The following is a 14545-nucleotide window of genomic DNA, read 5'->3' as shown; positions in this document are numbered from 1 at the left end:
ATATGTTGGCAGGCTGTGCTCCTTTCCGGCAGCTTTGGGGAAGAACCTATTTCCGTACACATTTAGATTGTGGGCAGTATTCAGCTTCCTGTGGCCATGGGACTCAGGTCCTCCTTTGCTCATGGGCTCTGACTAGGGGTACTCTCATTCCAGAGCCACTCACAGTCCTTGGCTTAAGTCTCCCCAGATCTCCCTTCCAAGCCAGCAGTGCTAGGCAAGCACTCTACCACTGAGCCGGACTCCCAGCCCCCTTTCACTTCTCAGGGCCCTCCCAGGTAACCCAGGATCAGCTCCCTGATTTACAGCTGGTGAACAAAGTGCATGGAAGAAACACTAAAAGCAAAGATCCCCAGGAGGCATGATCCTATCCACAGCAGCAGAACACACATGCTGATCCCAATGCCACTGCTCCCTGTTTCAGTTCCCAGAGGGGGTGCAGGTCAGGATGAGCAGCAAGGCCCACCCCACCTTGCCTCTCAGGTGGGCCAACAGACACCCCACACACACACAACTGATAGAGCCAGGCTCACTTTCCCAAAGACAGCAACTGGGGCTCTTCATTCTGCTCAGATGCCGAGGACACTCCAGGTTTATCTGTTTCTGTAGACAGAACTGGGGTGCTTTGGGCCCACTGAGGGGGACATCAGGGTGGAGACTCCAATATGTAACTTTGAGGCTAAATAACTTTACACTATCCAGCCACTGGGGCACACCATGAGCAGCTGGTTTTCAGTTGCCCTAAAATCAGGAAATCACTGAGGTGGGCTCTGGTGGATGGTCTTGCTGTAGGAACTCTTAGGCATTAGTGGAAGAAGCACAGTGGCTGGTGACTCAAGGAAAGGACTTATGGAGGGTCCGCCTTTGTTTCAGTTTGCTTTTCCTATTTCTCTGCACATACTTCTGCAATACTAAAGAACAAGCTGAGCTCATGATGTGTGTCTGCCGGCTGCTTGTCCTTCCCTGCCTCATCCCCATCTTCACCCTGAGGTTAGCCTGTTCCTGCAGCACTTCACACGTGAAACGAGCCAGCGCGTGGGGAGCACCAGACAATGCGTTTGCCCAGTGCCTTTTCTGTTCCTGGCACCCAGGGTCACACTCTCCAGCCTGCAGCATGTTGGGTAGTCTTGATTCCTCTGAGACTGAGTCAGCCCTCACGCCTTCCCTATCTCGCATACTTGTCTCTCACCCAGGTCACCACTGATTTGCGTCAGCGCTGCACAGATGGCCACACCGGGACCTCGGTCTCAGCCCCCATGGTGGCGGGCATCATCGCCTTGGCTCTAGAAGCAAAGTAAGTTTTCACTTTCCTTTCTTTTCCTTTTTTTAAAAATTGTTTACACTGTGGCAAAATATACATGAAGTTTACCATTTTAACCACCTTTAAGTGTATAGCTCAGCAGCATCAAATGCATTCAGTACACTGTTGTGCAGCCATCACGATATCACCCACCTGCAGGAGTCCTCCACCTTCCCAAACTGAAACTCTGAACCATGAAGCACCAGCTACCTATGTTCATCTGCTCAGACTGTCATAAAAGGCAACTTATATCACAGAAACTCATTGTCTCAAAGTTCTGCAGATTAGGGGTCCTAGATGCAGGTGTCGGCAGAGTTGGTATCTTTTTAGCTAGCAGACAGCCACCTCTCTATGTGTCTCTATGTCATATCCCTTGTCAGGGTCCAGATTTCCTCTTCTCATAAGAGCACTAGACATAGTAGATGAAGGTTCCCCCAAGTAACTTCACTTACCTTAATTACCTTTGAAAGTCCTGTTTCCAAATATGGTCACATGCTAGGCTGAGGCATTCATTATATGAAACAATTCAGCTCATAACACTCTCTCCAGCCCCTGACGACCCCCACTTTCCTTTCCATCTCCATGAATTTGATTATTCTACAGACCTCATATGGAATCTTACAGCACAGGTAGAGTATCTCTAAAATTAAAATCTGACATCCAGACTGCTCCAAAATCCAAAAACAAATTGAGTGCTAACACCATGGTCAGAAATTGTCATCTTTTGGAGTAGTTTGGATTTCAGATTAAGGATCCTTAACCCATTAAGTCTATGCAAAAGCTCCAAAAATCTCAAAAAGAATATAAAAAATCCAAAATACTTCTAGTCCTAGGGATTTTGGAGAATAGACATACTCCACCTGTATTTGTCCTTGTGTAGCTGATTTACTTCACTTAGCTTAAGGTCTTCAGGGCTCATCTCTGTGGTAGCATGTATCAGAATTTCCTTCCTTTTTCAGGCAATACCAAAGGTTGCAAAGTTGTTTCTTCTCTACTTTTTCTTTTCCCATTTTTTATGGGTGCATTATAGTTATACGTAATGCTGGGATTTGTTGTTACGTATTTGTACATGAATACAAGTTGACAATACAATTTCGCCAGTATCATTCCCAGTATTTCCCCTTTCCTTCTCCCCTCCCTCTCCCTGCTTCCTTTCCTTGATCTACTGATCTCCCTTTGATTTTCATGAGGCCCCCCACCATATCCACATACCTTCATCCCCGCTTTTCCCTCTCTAGCTTCCACATATGAGAGAAAACATATGACACTCGACCTTCTGAGTTTGGCTTATTTTGCTTAACATAATATTCTCAAGTTCCATCCATTTTATTCTTCTCTATGGCTGAATGGAACTCTATTTTGTACATATACCACATTTCCTTTATCCATTCATCTATTAGTGGACACCTAGACTCGTTCCACAGTTTGGCTATTGTGAATTGTACTGATGTAAACATGGATATGCATGTTTTGCTATAATATGATGATTTTAATTCTTTGGGATAAATAAATATCAAGGAGTGGTATAGCTGGGTCATATGGTGGTTCCATGCCCATCTTTTAAAGTATCTTCTTTCTTTAAGCCCACTGTTTTCTCCCCTTTGGAAGATCCTGGGCACTGGATCCAGTGTCCATTCTACTTCACACACCAAAGTCATGTTTTAGCTTGTTGTGTTCCCTTTAAGAACTTTAGTTCATAAATTGACGATAAAAGGGTGATGCTTTGTCTATTATAAACTCAATAGAAATCCCAGAGTTGCTAGTGTGTGAATGGATCAAAAAGAAAAAAGAATTAACTCCACATGCAATAATGGGGTCAAAAGCAAATTTTAGTTTTAGACATCAAAACAGACATGGAACAAATGAGCCATTCTGCAGTAATCGTTTGCTGTAGATGAGCTTTTCAATGATTCAAAAAGAATGTTTGGGCTGCGTAAATCCTTGTAATTATGCATGTTTGCATGTTGATTTGCACACAACTAAAGAGCACAACACTCAAATGCTACCAATTTAACAAAGAAACAGCTAAATATTTTCAATTTCCAGGCCACAATGTCAGCTTCTGTGTCCTGAGGCTCTTTTTAAAAGTCCTAAATAATTAGTTACTTGTGTGGAAAGTTGCATTCACATACTTAGCAATTCATTGCTCTCTATTTTCTTCTATTTCTTATTGGAAACATGCGAGGAATTTTGTTAGAACCAAATAGAAAACAAACCCTGCTTCATGACCGAAGGTTCTACTCAACTTGCCTGTGGATCCATGAAAACCCAGATAGCCATCTTCTTTATTGTCACAGCACCTTCTCAGACATTTAGGTGACAAGTCGTCAAGCAAGGCTCATTTCAGATAGTGTCTGCCTAAAGCTCTTAAAAACTTATGGCACTGGTCAAGGAAGGAACAGTGACATCCAAGGAACCCGCAGGCCTGCATATAGGAGATTTGGAGACTGAGTCCAACCTGCCTAGGGTGCACAGTCTCCGAGTTGTCTTCTCTCTTCATTCACTGTAGGTGTAGAAGGAACCAGGGCAAAGCAGATGTTCCTGAGGGGAGAAATTCCCAGGGGGATTGGGAGGACCTAAGGGCAGCGTGTGATTAGAATGAAGGAAGACTTATTTGTAAGAATTGTCCCATAGCTTAAGGCAGTTTTAGGACTTCCCATCCAGCCATTCCTTCCTCACTGAAAAACACTTTCAGGCCTAGGGCGTAGCTCGGTGGTAGAGCACTTGCCTAACTGCACAAGGCCCTGGGCTCGATTCCCAGTTCTGCAAAAGAAAGAAAGAAAACCATTTCCAACACCCTTTCCTTGACATATTTTCCATACATTTACACTGTGATTTTATTAACTGGAATCAAAAAGGAAATGGATTTCCTCATAACAGAATGGTTTGTAGCCCCCTCTTCCCACAAACAGCCTGGGATAGTCTGTGAAGATGGTTCAAAACTCTATAATATCATGGAAATTAAAAGATCCCAATCTTCATGCTCACTTTAAGGGCACCTGGGAAACTGCCTGGACCATTGAGGGTATGCAAATCCAAAAAGCTACCAAGTATCTGAAAGATGTCATTTTTAAAAAGTAGTGTGTGCCAGGAATGCTGGAAGAGCTCATAGGTGTGACTAGGCTGGACAGTGGGGCTGGACACAGGGTCAATGGCCAAAAAAGAGTGCTGGATTTTTGTTGCACCTGCTTAAAAATCCCAAGACTAATGCTGAACTTAAAGGTTTAAACGTAAATTTAGATGTATGGTCATGGAGCATTTCCAGGTGAGCAAAGCAACCAAGATTCGCCACCAACAGAGCTTATGGTCAGATTATCCTGTGCAGGAGCTGCCCCTGCCACACTGAGATGATCCTCACTGAAAAGCAACAAATTGCTCCTAAGCCACCAGTGGAGGTTGCATGGAAGAAAGTCATCCCAGAAGAAACTGGAGAAATAAAAACTTATGGGAATAAATTCATCATAAAATAAGTGCAAATAAAAGGCAGAGGCTAAAAAAAAGATTTCTAACTTTATGCCTTTCTGTCCTTTACTCTAAATCTCATTTTTCCTAGTACCTAATTGCTAAGCTTCCGGGGAATTGGCTTAAGCCATCCTTCAGTAAGCCCCATAACATGCAACAATCATTTGACATGCAGTGATGATTTGCCAGGTCACATAGCCAAAAATGACTACAGCCACATCTCCTCCATCTGAACTCCAAAGCTTGTGCCAATAACCACTACACCAGGGTGCATTGCTTAAGACTACTTGGGGCCTCAGAATCTTTCTCTACCCTTGAGGTTGGTATGTAGGTTCTCAGGAGAACAAGCATAAGAAGAAAGTAGGAGATCAATCTGTGCCTGGCAGAAAACTGGAGATTGGATGGGTCGGCATGGTGGGGGTAAAACAGCAAGGAGGCCAGTGACTACCCAGTAACAGGCAGGCACAGCAGCAAGAGCACATCAGAGAGACCAGGGAAGACCAGAGTGAGAGCCTCCGGGGAGGAGGGTACCCCAGGGTCACAGCACAGGTGAGCTCCTTATGGGAAAATAGGCAAAGCAGGAGCTACCGGTGGAAACAGCAACTGGAGCAGCCACTGTGGAAAACAGTAGGGCAGTTCCAAAAAAAAAAAAAAAATTACATGTGGAATTACCATATGATCAAGAAACCCCAGAAGAATTGAAAGCAGGAAGACAAAAAAAAAAAAAAGTTAATATACTCATATTCATGGCTGCATCATTAACAGGAGCCAAATGGTGAGAAACAACCCACATGTCCATGGATGGATGGATGGATGGACAAACAGAATGTGGTCTCTATATACAATGGAATATTATTTAGCATTAAAAAGGAAGGAAATCTTGACACATGTTATAATAAGAAATGAACCTTGAAGATACTATCCTAAGTAAAATGAGGCAAATAGAACAGGATTCCGTTTATTTTAGGTACCTACAAAAGTCAAATTCATAGGAACAGAAAATAGGATGGTGGTTATCAGGGGCTGAGAGAAGTAGGAATGGGGCGCTAGTGTTTCATGGGTAGAATTTCTGTTTGGGAAATGACAGAGTTCTGGAGATGCATCTTGCTGGATGTTGATATGCATGAACTTCATGCTACCAAACTGTACACTTAGAAATTGTTAGAATGGCAAATTTCACATTATGGGTATTTCAACACACATGAACACATGCATGTACACACGTGCACACACACAGTGGGAGATTGCCTTGGGTCAGGGCAGGCACTGTCCTGAGGAGGTTGCTCGGGACATCAGGGTGCCTCAGCATTTTGACTTCCTTGTGGCAGCAGCTGCTCCTCCAGGTTCCAAGCATGTCATATGTTCATAGGTTCACATTTGCTGTAGGAGCACACATAGCACAGCAGGGATCTGTAGCAAATAGACACATACGCGGATTAAGTTCCTGGGGTAGTCCTGGGGATTGTTTGGGTCATCCCCACTTGAATAAATCCTGAAAAGGTAGTCTGGAAAGAAAGAGTATTTGGGGCAGAGGGGATGTTAGGGATTTCAAGCCTTAATAGATGTTCATTTGTTCTTGGTTAACTCTCTAGTTAAAAGTTCGTAGATATGTGTCAACTTAACAAACTAAAAGAAGAATAAAATATAACTATATCTCTGTCAAATTGTGAGTGGATTCATGAGTCCATGCTTCTACCTTCCCACTCAGCTGTTAGTTTTATGTAGCCATAATATATTCCTTTTATTGGCAGCTCATATGTAGTTATCGCCTGTACCATATTTTAAAAAGCAGCCTTGCAAAAAGCGTATACATGCAAATATCCAGAGTTCATGACAATTAATACTGAATAGAAGAAGTAATTTTGCTTTATACTCTCTTTCTCTGCCTAGAGATAGTAGGAAGAATAGCTTCATCAAATCCAAGATGCCATTGATCATAAGATGTACCCTTTTATGTACCACAAAAACCAGAAGTGCTGACAAAAAAAATATATTTCCATATCTCTTTGAAATTTTATGACTATCAAGGAGTTCATTTAGACTCAGAGTTATTTAGACCTGGAAGTGACAATAAGAACAGCCAGGATCAAGTTCAGCACCCCCAGGCGATGTAACAAGATCCCAATTGCTGTGGACAGAGTTGGGTGATAAGAGACATCAAGTGGTAAGATGGATCCTGTTTTGAGAGGAGTTATAAAAGCAGGAAAATGTAGCTTAGAATCAAAGAAATATGTTCTTTGAATGACATGTTTCTACTTTGCACCAAAATGCATGTATTAGAAATTTAGAATTACTACAGTCTGTACCTGGATGGAATCGGGCTCCATCATGGCTTGAGGATATTCTTGTGCATTATGACAAAGAATTGCCCCAAATACTTAATAAATTAAATTTTTTCTTCTTGCCACTTCCAAAATTTCCTGTATGGCCCTGTACAAATTGACAGAGCTTGGCAGCAAAGTGAGGTTTTTTTATGCTTGTGGATTTTAATTCATCTTTTGTGCTCTTTCATCTCGGGAAGACATTCTTTATGAAGAGCTTATGAAGTCTACCCTTGCTGAGGCTGTGGCTGTGAGCCTGCGGGCTTGCTCTAGTTCAGGGCCGGGCTGGCTCCCCACACATCACTCTGAATGGGCCTGTGTGGCCAGCCGCGTGCACCTGTGTGGGCCTCAGCGGGCTGTTGTTGTGTCATTGCAGCAGCCAGCTAACCTGGAGGGACGTCCAGCACCTGCTAGTGAAGACATCCCGGCCAGCCCACCTGAAAGCCAACGACTGGAAAGTGAACGGCGCTGGGCATAAAGGTGCGGCAGCTCCTGGTGGGTGGGCAAGGACCAGCATGTCACCACATCCTAGTAGACCCTCTGGGTGATCTTTGGAATCAAAGCATTCTGGCACCAGCATTGACATAAAGGGAGAACCCGAAAATCTTAACAGTTCAGGTTCCTTAATTTCATGACTTTTGCCATATCCGGGGACCACCTCTACCAGCATTTTCTGAATAGTTCTCTTTAAATTGACACCCCCTTTTTTTTTTACATAAAGAAATACATTTTAAAAGGAAATTTTTTATAATTAGTGAATCATAGATTTTGATTTGTTGATTTGTGGCTATTTTTTATACACGTTAAAACAAATCCATAATTTTAAAATAAGTGATACTTTGCCATCTAAGGGCAGCTTGCATTCTTAGCCTTGAATAGTTCTGTCATTGTGAAACTCACCCTTAATGTCCTCAACTGCACAATAAACAAGGACATTGAGATATTTATATAAATAACTTTCTAACTATAAAACTTGTTGGCCAGCCCCTATATTATAAAAGCAACTCATAGGACAGCAGACCCTCCACCCCTAACCCAGTATTGTATAGACCCAGGTTCCATGAAGCCATTGTCAGGACTAGATCAACCCAGAAACTTGGCACCTCTGGAGTAGGTAATTGTAAGACTGGATCATTGGCTTTGTTTGCCTTTCAGGGATACTTGGAAAAGATTTTGGTCAGCCATGGTGTTATTAGGGAAGACTTTCCCCCTCTTTTCTGAAGTGCAGGTCCAGCTATTTTGACACCAAGCCCAGTACTAGTATCTGTAAAATATAGGTCAAGTATTGTTACCATAAAGGCCAATGAGCATTCCTTTTAATAAGGAGCTGTTGATTGGGCCTCATTCATCCCTGTGTTGCAGGAATGTTGGTGGTAGTGGTGTGCTGTAACAAGAGCTGACCTACATTTCAGTTTGGGCCTAATTAAATAGGAAAATAGATTGTATCTAGTTCTTGACCTTGCCTCTTAAATTAAACTTTGAAACTCTCCTCCCTTGGCCAAATTAAACACTGGAGCCGCCAGCTCTCAGCGCTCTTGTCTGTGGGCTCCAAAGTGTGCTTGCCCTGAATGCCTGGGGAACTCAGCAAGGAAGAGGAAAAATTACAAGTGCCGCTAGCCTTGTTTATGTTGTGCTTAGTGCACGTGGTCAGTTTTGTCTGTTTTGAGTTTTGTTTTATCATTGCTGGGGATGGAGCTCAGTTCCTTGGATATGCTAGGCAGGTACTATACCACTGAGCTAAACCCCCAACCCTGAGGTCTCCGATTTTTTTTTCTCTTGTCTGGGCTAAGATTCAGGAGGCTCAGATGCCAATAGATTATTTTAATGAAAATAAATCTGTCCTTGTCCCCTCCACCCCCTACCCCAAAAGAAAGTCCTAGGCCCTCTCACTCCTACTCTGTACCAAAATGGTACATCTGTCCTGGCCCACTCTCCTAAGTGGAAGAAGTTCCGCTCAGAAAACAATGCAACTGAGGGACCCATCCTGCAGCCTGGGGCTCTCAGGAGCCCTTGAGGTGACTCCATTGGCATGTGTTCCCTGGAAGCCCAACAGGGTGGGAAAGCTGGCTTTGCTCCCTTCCTGCAGGGAGGCAGGAGAGCCTGGCTCTGAAGGCCCTGTCTTTTCAGTTAGCCATCTCTATGGATTTGGCTTGGTGGATGCAGAAGCTCTCGTGCTGGAGGCAAAGAAGTGGACAGCAGTGCCATCCCAGCACATGTGTGTGGCCACTTCAGACAAGAGGCCCAGGTAAGGCTCCGCTCCAGCACTGGTGACTACTTTTCAGACATGTGAGACCTGACTCTGTTGTATCATGTGGTGGGGGAGGTGTTGACACACACATTCCTATGCAGGTAGGCAGGACATGTACGCATGTACTTGGTGGTGCATGTCTATACATGCCTGCATTTTCTCTTGTGGATTGTGGAGCTAGGAAAAGGTTTCCTTCTGGATCCATGACTATTTTTAGGCCTCTTCCTCTTCTGCAGCAGATTGCATGATGGTAGGGAGCTGGATCCTCAACCTGAATCCCTTGGCCTGGTGCAGGAAATTCTTATCCATAAGTTTTAACATAGCAGACTGGACCAAGGATCTGCCCTGCCCAGCAAGGTGTAATGAAGAGCAGCCACAAGTATCTTTCTGTCCCCACCCACTGAGGTTGGAATCATAGCCCCAGCCCAGTCTAACTGCCCTAGAGTCCACAGTGTGAACCTGCTGGGCATGGGCAAGAGTGGCAGCATCAGTCCTCTTCTCTGTTGCAAGGGGCGCAAGACCAGGGGTTTATAATCCAAAATGCATAGCGGCTCTGCATTGCTTTTATCAGGCCTCATAAACCTTCTTAAGGTTTAAGCACTGGGATTTTTTTAACAAGCTTCAAGCAGTTGGCTACAGGACTCTGACTTCATCTTTCTTCCATGCATTGCCCTTTGGAGGAAGTTTTTCTAAATCAATTACATGTGTTCATTGAGATTTTTATTTACAAAAAAAAAAAAATCAGCTGGAAAGCAAATCAGACGGTGAGAACCCCACTCCATTGAGGAAAGAAATCAGATTATCCTCCTGAATTCTGCTGTTGCTCCTGTGCTAAGAAGGCTAGTGGTGCTTCTCTAGACTTTAATATCTGATAAAGAATGGAGTGGATTTCCAGCTAGATCTATTCATTACCTTTGGAAAATGGGTGTTTGTAAAAGAGATGATGAAGTGATTAGAAGTGGTACATTGCAGAGCTGGGGGAGTAGCTCAGTGGTGGAGTGCTTGCCCCACCTGTGTAAGCCATCCAGCACAGAAAGAAAGGAAGGGAGGAAGGGAGGGAAAAAAGAAGGGGTACATTGCTTTATTGACAAATATAGGTCCCTCTCTTTGAGATCACCTTTTCTGGGAATATGTTTACCTCTTATACTAGGTTTTGTCACAAAATGTTGAGAAAAGTGTTTTTCATGGATACCTTACAAAAGGTAGGAATTCAGAAAGTTGGATGAATAGCTTCTGAAGGATCTTTTTTAAAACATTGCATTTTCCAACCTATGGCTAATTGCACAGACTGATCACCAGAAGATCTAAGACCTGACAGGTCAGCTGGCCAGGAGGCAAGATTCCATGTTGGCTTTCTTTCTTTTTTTTTTTTTTTTTTTTTTGTAGTGCTGGGGGATAGAACTCAGGCCTCACACAAGCACTCTATCACTGAGCCAAATCCTTAGCCCTTCAATGTTGGTTTCTTAAAGATGCATTTTCTTTAAGGAGTCTTATTAGACTGTCAAATGCAAAAGAAAGGGGAGATTTGGTGAGATAAACAAGGCCTTTCACCCTCATTGGCTTGGTTTGTTGCCAGATGCCCACAACATGGATGATCAGATGCCGGGTGAGGTGGTGTGGGCTCCTGGGGCTGGCTCCTGACCTGCAGAGCTGCCCTCTTCCCTTTCACTGTTCTCCCCGTCAGGAAAGCTCCTGAATGAAGCTTTCTTCTCCTGCCAGAAATCATTTTAAGATGGTAGAGTGGTGCCTCGGTGGCGAATGGTTGTTTTTATTTTTATTTTATTTTGTTTTTTAAGTGAAAGCACACAGAGTCTAGACAGCACAGGTTGAGGGAACCCGCCGTAACACACAGTATGACATTGTTCCTGTCCTTTGAGGAAAATAAGGACTCTACAAATTCCAAGAGGGGGCAAGAATCAGACTTCTGTTTCTGAAGGAAAATCATCTTTACCTTTAGCAGTTTCAGACTCTTTCTGGAATTTTCAGCCCACTTACTGTCTCAAACCCTTCCCTAACTCCACTTGATTGTTTCCGAGGATGTAAGGGCCTCCAGAGGGAGAAGAGTGCCTCCTTTCCACCAGCCTGTCTCCTGGTGGGAAGCTCCAGCCTGCTCTGCCGCCGTCCTGCTTGCCTGTGGGCAGTGATTCGAACCAGAGCTGCTGAGTTCCTCACCACAGTTATAGCCAGTTTCCCTCACCAGGGTTCTCCTCTAGCTTTGCCACAGATGAGATGAGAAGGAAGGATTCCATGTATCTGCTTGTCCCTCCTCTGACTGCTCCCTCATGTGCATTTCTCAGTCCAGCTTCTACTGTCTTGGCCTTGCTCAAGTTTCTTTCTCTAGCGGGGGAATTCTAGGAGTTTCTGAATATCCCAAACCTGGCTCAGCTGCTTCCCATGGTAAATGACAAAATAAGACAACACACAGAGAGAGGAAGAGGAAGAGAGGAAGAGGCTCTGCGTTCTGTGTGCACCTTTGTGCGGCACATGGGGTGTACTTACCTACCTTTCCCTTGAGCAGAAGGGAAACATCGCCCTGATGTGAGGAAAAGTCTGAACCCCAAAACAGACTGAGCCCCTAGAATCAAGGCATCTGAGCTGCCTCTACAGGAGCCCCCATGGGTCAAGGCAGCGTCCAGGGAATGCTAACTCTTCAGTGCAAGGGCAAGGGGAAATCACTTTAACTACAGGAGAAAATGACTGCAGCTGGGGTACAGCTCAGTGGTGGAACACTTCCCTAGGACGCAAGAGGCTCTGGGTTCCATTCCCAGCCCCCCCCCCCCCACACACACAAAAAAAACAGGAGTTGGGGGGTTCCAAGTTAAAACTGAATGAAAAATGCAAAGTATACCCAAAGGAGTCTCTGCTGTAATTCAAACACATGTAGAGGATCAAACACGTTATTACTATTAATATGTGATAATCTATTAAGAACCTTCTTAAACTAAAGGATGGTAAATAGGATTGTGACCAGTGACAGCTACCTGTACAGAATTATTTAGAAATCTATGTATTACACAGAGAAAATGCTAAAATTAACTCTTTTATGGCTTTTCTTCGAGTGAAAAAAAAATCAAGCTTAATATAATCGCTTTGAATGAAAAAGAGTTTCTGCTATGAAATATCTTATTTGATTGTTTGGATTTGTGTAGCCAGTACTTTCCTTACTTCTTTAAAAATCCAGGCTACTGTGAAACAGTTTACGACACCCATGACCCCCAACTCAATACTGAGAGACAGCCACAAAAGTGTCTTTTAAACCAGCGGGAAACAATCAGACCTTACCTACATGTCTTAGGTTTTGACTGATTTGGAAAGTTCCCATTCAGACAGAGTTAATAGTTTAGTTTGGGGTGTGTGTGTGTGTGTGTGTGTGTGTGTGTGAGAGAGAGAGAGAGAGAGAGAGAGAGAGAGAGAGAGAGAGAGAGAGACACTCTCTCCCTTTCTCTCTCAAGATACTTCCACCCCCAAAGCCATTATGTTGTTTTGAATATTAAGGATTATCTATGCAGCAGATAATCTGTAGATGCTCAGGGATTATCTTTGGATCAACCAAATCCTGCTTTCTATTCTGATAATTGATTATTTGTGTAATTTCATTAAACCAGACTGTGTATGATTCTTGTCTTCTAGCAACTCCACGTGTAAGGACATATGACCAGTGATGGTTTCAAAGACACTGACTGTATTCCAGGCATTGTTCCAAGCACTTCACATTATTAAGTCATTCAAAATCCCAAACAAAGATGAAGGGTTCAGGTACTATTTTTATCCCCATGTTATAGAGGAAGAAATTGAGGCACAAAGGAATTTAGAAACTGGACTGGAGCTGAACTGCTGCAGGGCTGAGCTTCTGCCCCAGACTGCTGTTTTCAGTATCCATCTTGCCCCTCTAGGTGGGAATTCAGCCTGTACTGAACCAAGCAGAGAAACTTCTACATCCCCAGAGGAACTTTCCTCCCATTTCTCCATGTCCCCTACCAGCTGCACATGCTGCTTCCAAAGACAGAAAAGCACCTTGGTCCTGGCTACCTGGAGGTTCCTCCAGTCTTGGCCATGAATCAGCACCCAAGAGGCCAGACCCTGGGTGGCCCCTCTGTAGCAGGTTAGCGAAGCAAGAAGCTGCAGGGTCCTGATGGAATACCTATGAATTGGACCCAGGTATCTGGACTCCCATCTGTGCCCAAGCACACAACCTATTTAGGAAGCTAAAGGCCCCTATTCCCTTTGGGCTTTCTCTGTATTCCACAAATTCCTGCATTCTTCCATCCCTTTGTAACCCTCCCTAGTGTATCCCTCCAGGGTTTCTGACCTCTGTGCTTACCTAGGTACCATATGAGGCCCTTGCTTTTGATTTCTTTTTTTACATCATTGCTATTTAGGGTATCCTCTAAAAACTTGTGGGGTGCTGTGCAGTCCTGTCCTGGAGACAACTATACTGGGCCCACAACATGTGTTCTGCCTCCTATTACCCCATAGGCTCTGATAGACTTTGACAGCTGCCTATTTTGTTGCAGCCTTTGCCCTTCCTAGCTTAGTTTTCAAAGTAAACCTGTTTTCTCCAAATTATAAAGGCTTCTTACTCCTAAAATTAATATTTGAATTAGAAAAATTGTTTCTCATCACTCATGGTAGTTACATTCTACAGAGCTGCCATGAACAATGAGTTACTCATCCTGAACCATTGCTGATTTTGAGTATGCAGGAGCTTGGCTTCCTGCCATACATAGAGGTTTGTGGCTGACACCCCTATGCCAAAAAGCAGGCTAACAAGAGGAAAAGCACAAAGTACTGATCATGGTTTTCTATGACATAGGAGCCTTCAGGTCAAAGAAGACCCAAAGACTCAGAGTGAACTTCTCCTGTTTGTAGTTAGGTTTGATGACGCATGGACAGCCATGTGGACAAATGACTGGATTAAAAAGGTGACCTAATAGGAATCGACTGAGAGAGGAACCCTGAAAGGCCTGTCTGTTCAGATTCTTCCTGGCCTCTCTGCAGCATTCTTTCTTCCCAGGGAAGGGGTGGCATCCTTCTGGAATAGGATTGACCATCAGATAAGGTAGGTCAGAGAATCTATGGCCAGCTCCAAGATAGAAACGTTGGGAAGATTTGATAATATTTTTAGGCTTTGTGACTGGGAAGAGGGGTTCTAGATTCAGAGAGCTATATTCCCTGGACCCTGGAACAGACAGCCCCTAGAACCGTGGCCGTGGCATC

The 14545-nt window shown here is 43.9% G+C and overlaps 1 protein-coding gene across 2 annotated transcripts in view; it reads left to right on the top strand.

The window, feature by feature from the left end:
- The window catches only part of Pcsk6 (proprotein convertase subtilisin/kexin type 6), a 186454-nt gene that overhangs the window by 98573 nt on the left and 73336 nt on the right, over positions 1 to 14545 (top strand). For both annotated transcript variants that reach the window (XM_076848857.2, XM_076848858.2), the window contains exons 9-11: positions 1191 to 1291; positions 7457 to 7560; positions 9208 to 9325. In XM_076848857.2, the coding sequence (XP_076704972.2) occupies positions 1191 to 1291; positions 7457 to 7560; positions 9208 to 9325 (323 nt within the window). The remainder of the gene's footprint in view (positions 1 to 1190; positions 1292 to 7456; positions 7561 to 9207; positions 9326 to 14545) is intronic.

Source organism: Callospermophilus lateralis, chromosome 3 (genome assembly GCF_048772815.1).
Source record: "Callospermophilus lateralis isolate mCalLat2 chromosome 3, mCalLat2.hap1, whole genome shotgun sequence".
Taxonomy (NCBI): Eukaryota; Metazoa; Chordata; class Mammalia; order Rodentia; family Sciuridae; genus Callospermophilus; species Callospermophilus lateralis.
This window is presented reverse-complemented; position numbering and strand designations above follow the sequence as displayed.